An 18774-nucleotide genomic window follows, 5' to 3' on the forward strand; every position below is an offset into this window, starting at 1 on the left:
GATTAGATGGTCGGCAGTTTGGCGGGTCGAATCCCGAGTGCCGTGTAACAGAGTGAGTGCCTGTTACTCGTCCCAGCTTCTGCCAACCTAGCAGTTCGAAAGCACGTAAAAATGCAAGTAGAAAAATAGGGAGCACTACGGTGGGAAGGTAACAGCGTTCCGTGCGCCTTTGGCATCTAGTCATGCCGGCCACATGACCACGGAGACGTCCTTAGACAAGCGCTGGCTCTTCGGCTTTGAAACGGATATGAGCACCGGCCCCTAGAGTTGGAAACGACTAGCACGCATGTGCGGGGGAACCTTTACCTTTACCTTATTCAATATACATGGACGAGATTACCACAGAGATTTTAAAATAGTCCCACTAATTTTGGCCAATGTTTGGCCAAGGACCTGTATAAACCATCATGGGTGAAGGAATATTCACTTGTACAGTATGTGGATGATTTGCTTTTAGGTACCAATACAAGGGGAAAATGTACAGAACTATACTGCTCTTGAATTGGCTGGCAACTTGTGGCTGGAAGGTATCTAAAGCAAAAGTCCACATTGCACAGCAGGAGGTTAAATACTTTAGGCTATGCTATGGCATCTCTGCAGGACAGCAGAGAGTGTTAGCTCCAAGGAGGGAAGCAGTCTGTCAATTAAAGGCCCCTGTTAACAGATAAGGGACGTGGTGGCAGTGGGTTAGGACGCTGAGCTTGTCGACCAGATGGTTGGCAGTTTGGCGGGTCGAATCCCCAGTGCCGCGTAACAGTGAGCACTTTTTACTCATCCCAGCTTCTGCCAACCTAGCAGATCGAGAGCATGTATAAATGCAAGTAGAAAAATAGGGACCACTACGGTGGGAAGGTAAGTGTTCCGTGTGCCTTTGGCATCTAGTCATGCCGGCCACATGACCACGGAGCCGTCCTCAGACAAGCACTGGCTCTTCGGCTTTGAAACGGAGATGAGCACCATTGGAAATGACTAGCACGCATGTGCAGGGGAACCTTTACCTTTACCTGTTAACAGAAAACAACTAAGAGGATTCTTGGAGATGGCTGTTTTTTGTAGAATTTGGATTCCTAATTTTGGATTAATTGTCAAGTCCCTTTATGAAGCTGTTAAGCAGGGGGGAGAGAGGAAAATGTTTCAATGAACCAGAGAAGGCCAACAAGCAGTCACACAAAAAGTAAGCTTACGAACACCAGCACTGGGGCTTCCAGACCCCACTAGACCTTTTACTCTCTCTGTACACAAATGAAAAGGCATTGCAGTGTGAGTTCTCACCCAGAAACTAGGCTCATGGCAAAGACCTGTGGCATATTTCAATGAGCAGATAGAGGGGGTGGCATTGGGATGGCCTGGCTCATTGCGAGCAGTGGCAGCAAATAGCGCTGCTAGTTGAAGAAGCTCAAAAATTCACACTGGGACAACATCTCATACTCAAAGTTGCACATGGGGTTCAAGAGATTATGGAAGTAAATGGAGCATTTTATATGACTGGGGGCCACCAAGCAAAATACTTTCTTGCTTGCCTCTGTATTGTATTGTATATTAGAGGTATACAATACACTCAAGCCAACTACACTCTTGCCCGGTAGATACTGAATTACATCATGATTGTGTACAGGTGGCGTATAGACTGAACAGATTCTGTACAGTCTATGCCAGTAGACCTGATCTTAGTGATCAGCCTATCCCAAAGGTGAACGGTCAATGGTTTACAGATGGTAGTAGCTTTATGGCAGAAGGCTAGAGATAGGCAGGATATGCAGTGGTCACACCATGGGAAGTTATAGAAGCCAAATCATTATCAGTAAACACTTCTGCCCGGCTGGCTGAGATGATTGCTTTAACTCAGGGGTCCTCAATCCCCGGTCTGTGGACCAGTACCGGGCCGCGACATGCCAGCAACTGGTCCGCACAAACAAACAAAGCCCCATCTGTGGGATGCAGGTGACACACAAAATCACACACCCTCCAGTCCACAGAAAAACCTCTTTCCACGGAACCGGTCCATGGTGCCCAAAAGGTTGGGGACCTCTGCTTTAACTAGAGCCTCAGAGCTGACTGTGGGAGAAACAGTAAATCTTTACACAGATAGCAAATATGCCTTTGGAGTCTTGCACGCCCATGGAGCCTTATGGAAGGAAAGGGGATTATTGAATGCAAAAGGGTGAACGATTAAGTATGGCTCACAAATTTTAGAATTATTGGAGGCAGTTTGGCAGCCAAAACAAGTAGCAGTCATACATGACAAGGGGCATTCTAAGGAAGGCACCGTTTATGCAAATGGGAATCGGACTGCAGATAGGACTGTTAAGGGAGCTGCCCCACGATGCTCAGAATTCACAGCCTTCCTAATTCCAATTTCTCCATCTATACCCACTTCCCCATCCTCATATATACCTAAGGACAGGACACGGGCCATGTCAGTTGGAGGAAGAGAGGGGAATGATGGACGATGGAGGCAAACATATTCTACCAAATGCACCCCTAAGGATTCTTTTTATCCCAAATACATGCTTTTTATCCTAAATACATGGGGGGGATTCCTGGTAGACTTTGTGACATGCTATGCAGTCGGCAAAGGTCTCTATTCTGTTGCCTCCCGAACTGTAGCAGCTTGCCTGATCTGTGCCAGAAATAATCCAAAAGTGGCCAGACACCCACCCCTAGGAGTCCAACTTAAAGGCAACTAACTACCCAGAGGTTGTCTGGGAAAGAGATTCCATTGACTTACCTAGGAAGCATGTAGAATGTAGAAATTATAATCCTTTCTCTAAGAGGAAGATCTGGCAGAGGAAGATCTGCCTGGACTGCCCACTTCCCAGCCAGCCAGTCAGAAAATGGATGAGGAAAATCTCTAGAACTGGGCAAAACTCAACATGAGGAGGCAGCCTGGGTGACTCCAAGGAAGGGAGAAACAGAAGTTTACAGTTGCAGAATATGGAATATGTAGAATGTGGGATGGGATCATTTACTGATGGAAATCTTCAAGTCATAGACCAATACAGTCCCTATTTATTTATTTATTTAGTGTATGGCAGAGGTCCCCAACCTTTTGGGCACCAGGGACCAGTTCCGTGGAGAGAAGTTTTTCCGCGGAGTGGAGGGGGTGTGGTTTTGTGTGCTGCCTGCATCTCGCGGATGGAGCTTGGCTTGTTTGTGCAGACCAGTTGCTGGCATGACGTGGCCCGGTACCGGTCCACAGAACGGGGTTTGGGGACCCTTGGTGTATGGCATATCATGCATGAACTAGCAATAAATATTAACATTTTTGCCTACACATATGAATGTTAAAAAGATCTACAGTATATTCAGATACCAATGTCTAGGCCAGGGGTAGGCAACCTTGGCTCTTTTATGACTCATAGACTTCAACTCCCAGAATTCCTGAGCCAAAATAGCTAGCTCAGGAATTCTGGGAGTTGAGGTCCACGAGTCATAAAAGAGCCAAGGTTACCTACCTAGGTCTAGGCCAGGGGTAGGCAACCTCAGGTCTTTTATGACTCATGGACTTCAACTCCCAGAATTCCTGAGCTAGCTATTTTGGCTCAGGAATTCTGGGAGTTGAAGTCCACGAGTCATAAAAGAGCGGAGGTTGCCTACCCCTGGTCTAGGCCGTCTAATCACTGCAGCATTGCTTATATGGAGAAAAAAAATCAGATACCGGACTTGTATATGTGCTCAGTTTACAGTTGGGCAGGATTGGATCTACAGGTTGACACAGGAGCCCACAATCACACTGAAGGAAGATACTATGTCCCTTTTATACAGTGAGTCCCAGCAGATGCCATGTGAGTGCAAATCCTGTTCAGGATTGTCCATTGCTGGTGTGGTAGTTCAAAGCCTGGCACCTTTTTATGAGGCAATTCATATTGCCATTCTCCAAATAAATTACTTCAGTGAGGGAAATTAACATTGAGTCCTATCCCGATGTAACAGCAATATATGTGACTTAAGGCTACCTCCTCCTTTCAATTGCCCTCAGGCAATTATAAGGTGGGTTTTTGTATCCACTTAGAAAGAAGGGCAGGAGAGCATCTCCAAAGAAGGAGGGCTCGGAGTATATATGGAGCAGGGCAATGGTCACCCACCTCCCTTCACAGTTCAGAGAAACTCAGATCTTCTTGGGTTCCTCCTTCAGGACCAGAGGTGAATACTCAGGGGGTTCTGAGATATAGTAATCCCCTCCCCAGTTCCCAAAGCACCAGATACCAGCCTCTCAGCCATATTCAACCTTCTTCTTCCTCCTCACCAATCTTTTAGCCACATCAATACTCCAGCCTTCCTCTCTTCTCATGATGACATCCCAGACTGATCTCCCACTTGCAAAACCCTCCTGTCCCAAGATGTAGAAATGGGAATCAAATCGCTCGGGGCTCCTGGGAAAATCCAGGCCCTCTCCTCCCACTTTCAGATTTCTTCAGTCTTCGGATAGGATTAGCCAAGCGTTCGCAGTATCAGGATGCAGAGTTATGTTTTCTTTGGGGTGAAGAAAGGGAAAAAAGAAAGTAAAAGGCAGATGAGAGGATGCTTGAAATTGACAGTCTAGGGCAATATAGCCCAGCCTGGCCTCTCTTTTGGTGTTTTGGGGCTACAACTGCCAGAATTCAAGCAAACATGGCCAGTTCTGAGAGTTGTAGGTTAAATAAGCCTGGATGCTATCACGTCAGGAAAGAAGTTTGAAGGGACCTTGGAGGTCTTCCAGTCCAACCCCCCTGCTTAAGTAGGAAAACCTATACCATTTCAGACAAATGGTTGTCCAATCTCTTCTTAAAAACCTCCAGTGTTAGAGCAAACATGGCCAAACAAATCCAGTCAGGGTTTTGCTGGCTTTAAAAAGGCTTTGTCGGACCTGCCACAACTTACACCTCTAAACAGAAACAATCCTTGGTTCCATTTGTTGAGAAAGGTATAGTTTTATTAGAGATCAAGTGTATAGCAGTACTGCAAAGCCAGAACTGAGAATTGCGCACCAAAATCCCCTAAGTTCAATTTCCCTTAACAGTCTCTCATTGCCCAGTCCTATAGTTCAGGCAAGATGTTTTCATAATGGTCCGAGTGTAGTTTGGTAGGCGGCCCCCTTCTTCCAGCCAAGTGATCTTGAGGCAGTCTCAAGGAGATACATCCCTTACTTTCATCTCCCCAAGCATTCCCCCCTTCAATTCCCCCTCCCCACAATTCATGGCAGTCTGTCACTGCATAGCAGCAAAGCATAAGCAAACATAAAATCTTATGGGAGCTGACAGGCTTAGTTAGAATGGTTTGTTAACACAGATCAACTTTCCATCTACATCCTGGGTAAAAATCTGTGAAATAGACAAGGCAGTTGTATAACAACAACCCTAATAAATACCACTTATTTAATGACAACATCCAGCACTAAGAGATCCAAGAATGTGAACAGAGAGAATTTTTCTTATTCCTGGATTCAGAATGGGAAGAAATTAACTAACATATTATATTGTATTGTATTGTATTGTATTGTATTGTATTGTATTGTATTGTATTGTATTGTATTGTATTGTATTGTATTGTACATTATATATAGAGTAGAGTAGAGTAGAGTAGAGTAGAGTAGAGTAGAATAGAATAGAATAGAATAGAATAGAATAGAATAGAATAGAATAGAATAGAATAGAATAGAATAGAATAGAATAGAATAGAATAGAATAGAATAGAATAGAATAGAATAGAATAGAATAGAATAATTCTTTATTGGCCAAATGTGATCAGACACACAAGGAACCTGTTTGTGCTGCATAAGTTCGTAGTGTACATATAAACAGAAAGTAATACGTAATAAATCATAAAATCATTAACATGTACTGGATCATCATTTGTTGTTGTTGTTGTTAGCTGCGAAGTCGTGTCCGACCCATCGCGACCCTATGGACAACATTCCTCCAGGCCTTCCTGTCCTCTACCATCTTCTGGAGTCCATTTAAGCTCACGCCTACTGCTTCAGTGACTCCATCCAGCCACCTCATTCTCTGTCGTCCCCTTCTTCTATTGCCCTCGATCTTCCCCAGCATTAGGCTCTTCTCCAGGGAGTCCTTCCTTCTCATTAGGTGGCCAAAGTACTTGAGTTTTAGCTTCAGGATCTGGCCTTCTAAAGAGCAGTCAGGATTGATCTCCTCTAGGACTGACCGGTTTGATCGCCTTGCAGTCCAAGGGACTCGCAGGAGTCTTCTCCAGCACCACAGTTCAAAGGCCTCAATTCTTTGGCGCTCAGCCTTTCTTATGGTCCAACTTTCACTACCATACATTGCAACTGGAAAGACCATAGCCTTGACTATACGCACTTTTGTTGACAGGGTGATGTCTCTGCTTTTTAGTGTGCTGTCTAGATTTGCCATGGCTTTCCTCCCCAGGAACAAGCGTCTTTTAATTTCTTGGCTACAGTCCCCATCTGCAGTGATCTTGGAGCCCAGGAAAATAAAATCTGTCACTACCTCCATTTCTTCCCCATCTATTTGCCAGGAATTGAGAGGGCCAGATGCCATGATCTTGGTTTTCTTAATGTTAAGTTTCAACCCAAGTTTTGCACTCTCCTTCTTCACCTGCAACAAGAGGCTCTTTAGTTCTTCTTCACTTTCTGCCATTAGAGTGGTATCATCTGCGTATCTTAGGTTGTTGATATTTCTTCCGGCAATCTTAATTCCAACTTTTGATTCATCTAGCCCTGCCTTTCTCATGATGTGCTCTGCATATAAGTTAAATAGGCAGGGCGACAGTATACAGCCTTGCCGGACTCCTTTCCCAATTTTGAACCAATCAGTGGTTCCGTGTCCAGTTCTCACTGTTGCTTCTTGACCCGCATATAGGTTTCTCAAGAGACAAATAAGATGGTCTGGTACTCCCATCTCTTTAAGAACTTGCCACAGTTTGTTATGATCCACACAATCAAAGGCTTTAGCATAGTCAATGAAGCAGAAGTAGATGTTTTTCTGGAACTCCCTAGCTTTCTCCATGATCCAGCGTATGTTGGCAATTTGATCTCTAGTTCCTCTGCCTCTTCGAAATCCTGCCTGCACTTCTGGTAGTTCTCGATCCACATACTGCTGAAGTCTAGCTTGTAGGATTTTAAGCATGACTTTACTAGCATGAGAAATGAGTGCAATGGTGCGATAGTTTGAACATTCTTTGGCACTGCCTTTCTTAGGAATTGGAATGTAAACTGATCTTTTCCAATCCTGTGGCCACTGTTGAGTTTTCCAAATTTGCTGGCAAATTGAGTGTAGCACTTTTACTGCATTGTCTTTTAAGATTTTGAATAGCTCAGCTGGAATACTGTCACCTCCACTAGCTTTGTTGTTGCTCAGCTTTTCTAAGGCCCACTTCACTTCACATTCTAGGATGTCTGGCTCGAGGTCAGTGACCACCTCATTGTGATTATCAGGGACGTTAAGCTCATTCTTGTATAGTTCTTCTGTGTAATTTTGCCACCTCTTCTTAATCTCTTCTGCCTCTGTTAGGTCCCTGCCATTTTGGTCCTTTATCATGCCCATTTTTGCATTAAACGTTCCCTTCATTTCTCCAATTTTCTTGAAAAGGTCTCTGGTCCTCCCTATTCTATTGTTTTCTTCTATTTCTTTGCACTGTTCATTTAAGAAGGCATTCTTATCTCTTCTAGCTATTCTCTGGAATTCTGCATTCAATTGGGTGTATCTTTCTTTTTCTCCCTTGCCTTTCGCTTCCCTCCTTTCCTCAGCTATTTGCAAAGCTTCCTCAGACAGCCATTTTGCTTTCTTGCATTTCTTTTTCTTTGGGATGGTTTTGGTTGCTACCTGTTGTACAATGTCACGAACCTCTGTCCATAGTTCTTCAGGCACTCTGTCTATCAGATCTAATTCCTTAAATCTATTTGTCACCTCTACTGTATATTCAACAGGGATATGATTTAATTCATACCTGACTGGCCTAGTGCTTTTCCCTACTTTCTTCAGTTTAAGCCTAAACTTTGCAAGGAGAAGCTCATGGTCTGAGCCACAGTCAGCTCCTGGTCTTGTTTTTACTGACTGTATAGAGCTTCTCCATCTTTGGCTGCAGAGCATATAGTCAATCTGATTTCTGTGTTGACCATCTGGTGATGTCCATGTGTAGAGCCGTCTCTTGGGTTGTTGGAAAAGAGTGTTTGCTATGACCATCGTATTCTCTTGACAGAATTCTATCAGCCTGTGCCCTGCTTCATTTTGCACTCCAAGGCCAAACTTGCCTGTTATTCCAGTTATCTTTTGGCTTCCTACTTTAGCATTCCAATCCCCCATGATGATAAGAACATCATTTTTTGGTGTTAGTTCTATAAGGTGCTGTAGTGCTTCATAGAACTGGTCAATTTCATCCTCTTCAGCACTGGTGGTTGGGGCATAGACTTGGACTACTGTGATATTGAATGGTTTGCCTTGGATTCGAACTGAGATCATTCTGTCATTTTGAGGATTGTATCCCAGTATTGCTTTTCCTACTCTTTTATTGACTATGAAGGCTACTCCATTTCTTCTGAAGGATTCTTGCCCACAGTAGTATACCTGATGGTCATCTGAATTAAATTCACCCATTCCTGTCCATTTTAGTTCGCTGATACCTAAGATGTCAATGTTCAGTCTTGTCATCTCTTGTTTGACCACGTCCAGTTTTCCTTGATTCATGGATCTTACATTCCAGGTTCCTATGGAGAAACAATCTTTACAGCATCGGACTTTCCTTTCACCACCAGACACATCCACAGCTGAGCGTCCTTTCGGCTTTGGCCCAGTCGCTTCATTCTTTCTGGCGCTACTAGTACTAGCCCTCTGCTCTTCCCCAGTAGCATATTGGACGCCTTCCGACCTGAGGGGCTCATCTTCCAGCGTCATATCGTTTTGCCTTTTGGTACTGTCCATAGGGTTTTCATGGCAAAGATACTGGAGTGGGTTGCCATTTCCTTCTCCAGTGGATCACGTTTTGTCAGAACTCTCTGCTATGACCTGTCCGTCTTGGGTGGCCCTGCACGGCATAGCTCATAGCTTCATTGAATTACGCAAGCCCCTTCGCCACGACAAGGCAGTAATCCATGAAGGGGGATCATCATAGTCCTGTATTTTTCTTTTTTGTTACTCTATTATGTTTTTCCTAAAGTTACTGGCATCAGAGCTTAAAATAGCAAGCAATTGCAATTCTTATAACTCATATTTACCTTACTCTATTTGCAGTCCACTTTCCAGAGTATCTGGGGAAGAAAAGGGAGGGATTCAGCATCTCCTCACTGGAAATGGAGCAACAGAAGGGCCTCCCTACAGATACCCTGGTTTCCCTTCCTTGGACTCAAATCAGGAAATAAGGAATAAGGAAAGCCACAAGCCAGAATGTCATAGCTCTTTATGTATATTCCACCAGATATAAATATATTCTACTATATATTCCATATACAGGTAGTCCTCAACTTTCAACCAGTATTGAGCCCAGAATTTATGTTGCTATATGAGGAATTTGTTAAGTTAGTTTCTCCCCCCCCATTTTACGACTTTTCTTGCCACATTTGTTAAGTGAATCATTGCAGTTATTAAATTAGGAACCCGGTTGTGACGTGAATCTGGCTTCTCCAATGTTTTTGTTTGTCAGAACGTCACAAAAGATGGTCACAGGACCCCGGGACACTGCAACCATCATAAATATGAGTCAGTTGCCAGGCCTCTGAATTGTGATCGCATGACTTTGGGGTTGCTGCAAGGGTCATAAAGTGTGAAAAATGGCCGTAAGTCACTTTTTCAGTGCCATTGTTAACTTTGAACGGTCGCTAAATGAAGTGTAAGTCGAGGATTACCTGTAATTGGTCAAATATCACTAGCTAATGGTTCCCATTTTTAGCAGGCCCATCTTTAATGAGAGAAAGCAGAAAGCTCCTGTTCCCCCTCCTGGTGTCAAGACCCAAGGCCTTTCCCCAGAGAAATGAAGGGGCCTCTTCCACTGATCCTGAAATGATCCCTCCTTGATCCTTGTGACACTGACCCAGAATCTCTCTTGGATGCTCTGGGATCAAAATGTCACCCAGCGTAAAACCCCGGAGGCTGTTTTTTTTTTTACCTCTCAGTTTTTTCATGGCCCTTTTCAGAAGTGCAGTCATTTCACTGTAATCCCAGATTGTCCACTGCCGGTCTACAAGTAAATCCACCGGATTCTCATACATTTTTTTAGCCTGGTACCTGGCAAGACAAAAGAACATTGTTTATCATCCTTCCATGGAAGAAGCTTTCTAAAACATCAGATGGTGCTTGAGGATTGGCTAGCTACAAGGATCCAGTCTGAGTCGGTCACTGAGACAAAGGTTTATTCTTCCAAACTTTCGGATCCGTGCTGCAGCCCATTCTCAGAGAACTGCTCTCTCTCTCCAGAATGTGTGCACTGGGCTGTTCTGCCCGTTGTATTTATGTGGTGCTTCACCTGGAACTGCACTCATCCACCCTCATCCAGCCAAGTGAGAGATCTAATAGAGACCACCATCGGAGATCCCTACTTTTTAAAATTCTTTGCGAATCCCTTGGACAAAAAAAAATGGATTGTATCTTACCAAATCTGAAAATCGCTAAAGAGGATGAGGTAGCTAATCAATTTAGAAGATGGATATAACATTCAAACTGATCTTGATGGATTAAAAGCAATGCAGTGAAATTTAACAGAGACAAATGCAGTTACAAGTAATCCTCATTTTATGACTATTTGTTAGCAGCCAGTTACAACGGCTCTCAAAAAAGTGACTTACAACCATTTTCGCACGACATCTGTCACGGTGCCCCTGTAATCACAATTCAGGTGCTTCGCAACGGGCATGTATTTACAATAGATGCAGCATCCCAGGGTTACATGACTGCCATTTCCGATTCTGCCCAGCTGGCTTCCGACAAGGAAAGTCCGTGGGAGAATCCGGATTCTCTTAACAACCGTGTAACTGGCTTAAACAACCACATGATTTACCTAACAAATGTGGCAAAAACGAGTGTATAGTTGGGCGCTGCCCAATGATCACTCATTTAACGACCTCATTGTTGTCATAAGCCGAGGATTACCTAGTTGCAAGAGAAGCCAAATGCAAACCAAGGATGAATAGGAGTTACAGTGTGATCTACCAGAAAAATGTACATGAACAGAGGCAAACTTTCCAAATCAGGATTTGTGCTACTTCCACTTTTTTCTATGCTGAAGGGTTGAGTTTTGTGTACCACATATTAAAAAGTATTGTAGAAGGGGCTGGAAAGAGAAGAGCAAAAAGATGCCTAAAAACAGGTCCTTGAAGAGATACTGAAAGTAAATGTTTAGTCTTGAGCAGAGAAAATTCACAGAGGACATATTGTGTAATCGGCAACTAGGATTCAAAAGACTTCCTTACAGAAAATATTTTTTCACTGAAAATGAGACAGATAGAACAATGTTGAATGATTTTGTTAATGAAAATGAGTGATAAATCCTGGGGACAAATAACTCAGTATCAAAAAGGTTTTTTAAATATTACTATAAAGGTAAAAGGTAAAGGTTCCCCACACACATGCGTGCTAGTCGTTTCCAACTCTAGGGGCCGGTGCTCATCTCCGTTTCATGGCCGAAGAGCCAGCGCTTGTCCAAGGATGTCTCCTTGGTCATGTGGCTGGCATGACTAGATGCCAAAGGCGCACGGAACGCTGTTACCTTCCCACCGTAGTGGTCCCTATTTTTCTACTTGCATTTTTACGTGCTTTCGAACTGCTAGGTTGGCAGAAGCTGGGATGAGTAACAGGCGCTCACTCTGTTATGCGGCACTCGGGATTCGACCCGCCAAACTGCCAACCTTCTGATCGACAAGCTCAGCATCCTAACCCACTGAGCCACCGCGTCCCTTAAATATTACTATAGTAAAATATAATTGGATCATTAAATAGACAATGTGATAGAAAATGAAGAAGCTAAAGTGCTTTGGGACCTTAGAATTCAAAGGCAACAATTTGCTGCTACATAACACCCCAGACTTAACAATTATTGATAAGAAAGACAAAAAAAGTCTGGATAGTGGACATGGCACTACCTGGAGACAGTGGAATAAAAGAGAAAGAACTGGAGAAAATAACAAAACACAAAGACTTGTAAACAGAAGTAGAATGACTGTGGCAAAAGAAAACAAAGGTAGTACCAATAGTAATAAATGCCTTGGGTAATCCCAAAACATCTGGAGCACCACTGGAACACCATCGGCATTGGCAAAACCACTATCAGACAATTGCAAAAGGCAGCTTTACTTGGAATAGCTCCTACAATGATACCTTTAATACCGTCAAACAACTGTCTATACTTCAAAAGGACTCAATAGCTGGATAAAAATACCAAATTCAGTCTAAACATCTGGTTAACAGTGCAACGAACCATAATTCACCTCATCAAATATTGCTAATTATATTGTACAGTATTGGGGTTGTCTGAAGAAATATTTACGAAGCTCTGAAATACAGTACATTATCTTTAAATTAAAAGACTGTTAAATACAAACAGAAGTTTCCAAAATAGGAAAACTGCTGGAGGAACCGCAGATTTCTGAGACTGTAAAGAAGGGGGTGGATTCACTTACTTCTTCAAAATGCGTCTAATGTCCTAAAAAAAAAAGAGACAAAACACTGAAAGGAACCATTTCCTATGCAGAGTTAAATTCACAAAAGAAATGTGTGAAGCCTCTGGACAACCAGACACTAACACACACATAAAAACGACTTCCATTTAAAAAAAATCCCATTGCTCTTTTTTCCCTAGCCATCCACCTCTTTTAGAGAGGTATTATTTTTATTTCCTTGTCTTACAAAAATTATACCCCGGTTGAATCCAACACAATTATACAGATTATGATATATGTGAAAAATAAAATAGTGCATTAAAAGAGTACAAAAATGTCTTGCATTTACTATTCCAGAATCAAAGCAATTTGGAAAATCTAAGTGGTTATGAGTCTGCAGAAGGCCATCAGTGTTGGGGTTCTCCTTGCCCTGAGATTAAGGGGAGGAGACCCTAAAAGAACACCCACCACCACGTCCCCTCACAAGCAGGCATTCCTAAAATTGTGAAGAATATAGACAAGTGAAGAATATAGACAAGGAGCCTTGGTGGAGCAGTGGGCTAATGCCTCCTTAAGTAACACCAGCTGCCTGCAATTAGTGCAGGTTCGCATCCCACCAGGCTCAAGGTTGACTCAGCCTTCCATCCTTCCCAGGTAGGTAAAATGAGGACCCAGATTGTTGGGGGAAATTTGTAGTAATGCCGCTGGGGGGGGGACGAAAGCCCTAATAAGCAGGCATATACATAGAATGAAGGCTACTGCTAAGCACATTGATTTGTGCTTAAATTGTAAGCCGCCCTGAGTCTTCGGAGAAGGGCGGGATATAAATGGGATTAAAATAAAATAAAAATAAAATAAAATAAAAGTGACCTGAACTTTGAATTCTTGCTTTTCGTGTGGCTTGCTTTTTCTGAATTATACTATACATCCCTAATATTAGCAACTATACAAGGTCCTCGACTTTCAACTGTTCATTTAGTGACCATTTGAAATTACAGCACCACTAAAAAAAATGACTTATGATCATTTTTCACACTTAAGATTGTTGCAGCATGGTCACATGATCAAAAATCAGCTGCTTAGCAACTGATTCATATTTATGACGGTTGCTCCATCACTGGAGGCTTCCAATAATAGTTTGGACAATCATTTCTTCAGGATGGTATAAAGACTCCTTGCCTTGGGCAAAGCATTGGACTAGAAGACCTCCAAGGTCCCTTCCAGCCCTGTGAATCTATGATCTCCACTTCCTGCCTGACCTGTAAGAGTTTGCTGGCTGGCTGCTGATGCTTCTCTTCTATCTCCTGGATGAGATCGTCAAGAGAGCACAGTTCCTCCATGTGCTTGGCCAAACCTTCCTCCTTTATAGCCATAATCTCCTTCTCCGTCTCTTCCATTCTAGCCAACAGAAGCTTCTCCTGTCCTTCTAACCAGAGTTGTAGTTCTCTGAATTCAGCCACTACATTTTGTTTCTCTTTTTCGATGAGGTCCTAGAACAAGAAGACAGAAACAGCAAAAGGCATATTTTTATTTTATTTTAATTATATTTATTTTAATTTTAATAAATAGATTCCCTGAAGAATCCAGAAGTGAAGTGGTAGAATTTCCTAGGGAGAAAAAAAAACTTTTTACATTAACAAGGGCAGGGGGAAAGATTTCTAAAAAAAAAAGGGCTCCAGTTTAAATGATCTCTCATGAAAATTTTCTTTGGGAGATCTGGGATTCCAAAAAAGTAGTCAGAAAAATGTTTGAGTTCACATTTTTTTCAGTAAGATGAAATATGGTTGGCATTAATTATGCAAACCAAACCCATTTTGTAAAACATGGCTCATAGGTGCCTTAACATAACTGTGACTCATTCAGCCAATGGTGACAACTGAAAGATACAATCCCCAGGTTACGAACAAGTTCAGTGCCCTAACACAGTCGTTAACTTGAATTTTATTTAAGTCAGAACTTGTACTTACTGTCTATTATTAAATAATAGGCTGCCTATTATTAAAGATGGCAGACTGTGTTCTTTTTCCTATTAGTTCAGAAGCTCCTCACCGTTGGATCAATACTTACAAGCATCTCCTGCACTCTTTGCTCTGTGTCCGTTTTGTATGTAGCTATTTTTTCTTTCTCCTTCTTCTGAGCCTTCAGGCAATCCCCAACCTTGATCTGAGGAGAAAATACAAGTTTTGAATTTCTTTTCCGTAAAGAGTTACATCTGAGGGTACACCAAGTTACAAGATATATACATGCCAGTTACCAAGCATCCAAATTTTTATGTGACAAATGGTGGAACACTACTGCCTAGCAACAAGAGAAGGACTGAGGTGACATGATAGTAGTATTTCAGTATTTGAGGGGCTGCCAGAAAGAAGAGGTGGTCAACTTATTTTCCAATAAGCAGGACAAGAAACTCTGGATGGAAACTGACCAAAGAGAGAAGCAACCTGGAATTAAGGAGAAACTTCCTAACAGTGAGAACAATTAACCAGTGTAACAGCTTTGCCTCCAGAAGTTGTGGGTGCTTCATCACTGTAGGTTTTAAATGTCTGAAATGGTGTAGGGCAGGGGTGTCAAACTGCCGGCCCGCGGGCCTGATGCAAAATAGCAAAAACGCGCCCACCCCATTGCCAGCAATGGCAAAAGGGTCACGATACGTCTTGACACATCAGGTGCTGTTGTGAGTTGGACAGCCCTGGTATAAGGCCTCCTGCTTGAGCCTTCCCTTCCAGCTGTTCTGATTGATTGGATGACTGAATAAGAAAGTTACAAGAAAGTTTAGAAGCTAAGGAACGTAGACATAAAGTATGGTAACCTCTAGATTGTAATAATAAAATACACAGTCCTTTTGATAAGAAAGCTCATTAGCATAAATATAAATATGCAATGTATTAAGAATGAAGGTAAAGTAGAATACAATCCAAAGTTGTTGTTGCTGTTCTTAGTTGTGAAGTCGGGTCCGAACTTTCACGACCCCATGGACAACTTTCTTCCAGGCATTCTTGTCCTGTACCATCTTCTGGAGTCCATTTAAGCTCACGCCTACTGCTTCAGTGACTCCGTCCAGCCACCTCATTCTCTGTCCTCCCTTTCTTCTCTTGCCCTCAACCTTTCCCAGCATTTGGCTCTTCTCCAGTGAGTCCTTCCTTCTCATTAGGTGGCCAAAGTATTTGAGTTTCACCTTCAGGATCTGGCCTTCTAAAAAGCAGTCAGGGTTGATCTCCTCTAGGACTGACCGGTTTGATCGCCTTGCAGTCCAAGGGACTCGCAGGAGTCAATGAGCCAATATGTGATTTTTAGGGCCTTATCATAATTGTATAAAATTTGTATGTGTGTATGGTTGGGGTCTTGGCTCCTTTAGCTGCTGAGACCCTTCATACTTCAAGAAAAGTTCCTTGAACAGCCTCTCCTTTTTTTATTGAAAAGTTTTACAATACATTTTTTTTAAAAAGACAAAACCCCTCCCAACCCCCTCCCCTCTCCCCAACCCTCCCCAACATCTCCCTCCCTTCCCCCTCCCCCCTCCCTGACTTCCCAGAGCTCAATACAGGGTATAAAAATACAAGCAATCATAGTCTACCTTATGCCAACAACAATAAAATATTAAATCTATCACACTTTAACTCTTATAAAATAACTACAAGCAATTTAAATATCACATCAATACTTATTCAAATGCTAGATGAAACTTTTTAGTCCCATATTTATTCTGGATATAATCAATCCATCTTCTCCACTCCACAATATATCTCTGTTGCGACTGGTCTTTCAAATACGCAGAGATCTTTGCCATTTCCGCCAGGTTGGAAACTTTTAAAGTCCATTCTTCTATAGTCGGCAGTTCTTCCTTCTTCCAATATTGCCCTACTAAAAGTCTGGCTGCCGTAATTAAGTTCAACATCAGCTTGAACAGCCTCTCCTGTCTGGTTCTCATTGGCATCTGCCCCAGGCTAACCCCCACTTTGCTAACAGCAGAGGAAGCAAGTAAACTGATATAAGGATTGCCAGAAAGGTCAAGGATCTGAATGGCTGATTCCTACCTGGTAATCCTGGAAAGCCTCCTCCGCAGGGATCACCGAGTGGCCCCTGTGCTCTTTGGATCGGTCGCAGACCACGCAGATGAGGGTCTCGTGGTCCTTACAAAAGAGCTTGAGGGGTTCCCGGTGTTTCGGGCAAAAGCTCCCTCCTTCCTCGCCCAAAGGACCTTCGCATCGCCTGGCCACTTCCAGCACTCGCGCCAGCTGCCTGTTCGGCAGGACGTTGCGGGGCCCGAAGGTCTGTCTGCACTGGGGACAGGAAGCCTCCGATTCCGACGTCCTCAAACTGCGGGTCAGGCAGCCCCGGCAGAAATTGTGGCCGCACTCCGGGATGAGCACGGGGTCCTGGAAATAATCCAGGCAGATGGAGCAGGTGGCTTCTTCCAGCAAATCCTGCATGGGCGCTGCCGCCGCCATCGCCGTCTCCTCCGCCGGGACAAGGAAAGAGAAAATTAAGTTTCGCGCCTTTCCCTGCGAAACAGGTGACCGCCTTTGGGAAACCGAGAATATTTGTTGTGGCTGTTGCGGTCAGCTTCGCTGGCTTCTTAAAGGAAAAACAGAGTATTTTGAAAAGAACCAATTGAGGAGAAGCAAATATTCACGGGACGGACCTCCGATCAATGATTATTGGCCCAATCAGCTGGTCAAAGGGAGGGAATTTTATTAAAAAAAAACTGGGGAGAAGCCATCATGCATAGGACGGATCCCAAATCAATTGGTCCCAGTGTGGGAAGGGTCTATAAATTTGTATAAAGTGTATTAGAACTGTTTTATAAGAAATCGCATATTGAGTAATCTAAGCTCTAAGAAAGTTACTAATGGCTGACAGGAGCCTCGGGAGAGGGAAGGGTGAAAAAGCCGACAATCCATAATAATAATAATAATAATAATAATAATAATAATAATAATAATAATAATAATAATAATAATAATAATAATAATAATAATAATAATAATAATATTTTATATATATACTGCCCTTCTCCCGAAGGACTCAGGAAAAGAAAACGTTTAAATTCACAAGCAAACATGAGGATTAAATACTTTTAAGTTATAAAAACAAATACATGAACTTTCACTATGTAAACTTAATTATAAAGAAAAAGATTTAATCATCACTTGATTTAATTAGTATTTTTTTCCGGGTTAATAAGAATGTTAAAATGTAAACAAGGAAAACCAATTAAGAAACTAATTTAGAATATTATAAATGTTGCTAGCATGTTTCGTATTTTAGAGTCTACTATCCATGGGCTTTGACTTGGAAATACAAGTAGTCCTCGATTAACAACAGTTCACTTAGTGACCATTCAAAGTTACAATGGCACTGAAAAAAGTGATTTATGACCACTTTTCACACTTATGACCGTTGCAGCATCCCCATGGTCACGTGATTTACATTTGGATGCCTGACGGCTGATGCTGGTTGCCATGTCCCAGGGTCATGTGATCCCCTTTTCTGACCTTCTGACAAGCAAAGTCAATGGGGAAGCCAGATTCACTTAACAACCGTGTTACTAATTTAGCAACTGCAGTGATTTGCTTAAGAAATGTGGCAAGAAAGGTCGTAAGATGAGGCAAAATTCAATAAATTTCTCACTTAGCAAGATAAATTTTGGGCTCAATTATAATTGTAAGTTGAAGACTGCCTATACAAGTTCCTCCTGTTCAAGTAGCACTGATGTTTGTTTGTTTTTCTTTTCACCCCTGAAATACGAATCAGATTTTCCTTCCCACACCAGCATCCTATTAAAGAGGGGAAAAGTTTTAAAAAATCTGGGGAGAAGCAAACTTTCTTTGGAGGCCCCCTCTGATCAATTATTGATCCATGTATCCTGCTAAAGGGAAAGATATTGAAAAAACCTGGAGGGAAAGAAACATCCATGGGACGGATTTCCCGATTAATTATTATTGATCCAACCAGCTTGTTAAAGGGGAAAATGCTTTTTAAAAACTGGGAAGAAGGAAACATTTATGAGAAGGGATGGAGTAAACCTGGAATGAAACAGATTGGGAGAAACCCTAGATAAAAGCCCAAATCCACTGCTGCAATTGATAGGATGTCTCAGAGAGAAAGGAGAATGTAGAAATTATAATCCTTTCTCTAAGATGAAGATCTGGCAGAGGAAGATCTGCCTGGACTGCCCACTTCCCAGCCAGCCAGTCAGAAAATGGATCAGGAAAAGCTCTAAAACTGGGCAA

The 18774-nt window shown here is 42.6% G+C and overlaps 1 protein-coding gene across 1 annotated transcript in view; it reads right to left on the reverse strand.

Annotated features, from left to right (window-relative positions):
- Positions 1 to 17017, reverse strand: part of LOC310634753 (E3 ubiquitin-protein ligase TRIM11-like) — a 43167-nt gene extending 26150 nt beyond the window's left edge. The window contains exons 1-6 of the mRNA XM_083353288.1: positions 16576 to 17017; positions 14609 to 14704; positions 13801 to 14031; positions 12563 to 12585; positions 10057 to 10175; positions 9175 to 9202 (exon numbers count right to left, since the gene is read on the reverse strand). Of these exons, the coding sequence (XP_083209414.1) occupies positions 9175 to 9202; positions 10057 to 10175; positions 12563 to 12585; positions 13801 to 14031; positions 14609 to 14704; positions 16576 to 16989 (911 nt within the window). The 5' untranslated portion in view covers positions 16990 to 17017. The remainder of the gene's footprint in view (positions 1 to 9174; positions 9203 to 10056; positions 10176 to 12562; positions 12586 to 13800; positions 14032 to 14608; positions 14705 to 16575) is intronic.
- Between the last annotated feature and the right edge of the window lie 1757 nt (positions 17018 to 18774).

Source organism: Vipera ursinii (genome assembly GCF_947247035.1).
Source record: "Vipera ursinii genome assembly, chromosome: 2".
Classification (NCBI taxonomy): Eukaryota; Metazoa; Chordata; class Lepidosauria; order Squamata; family Viperidae; genus Vipera; species Vipera ursinii.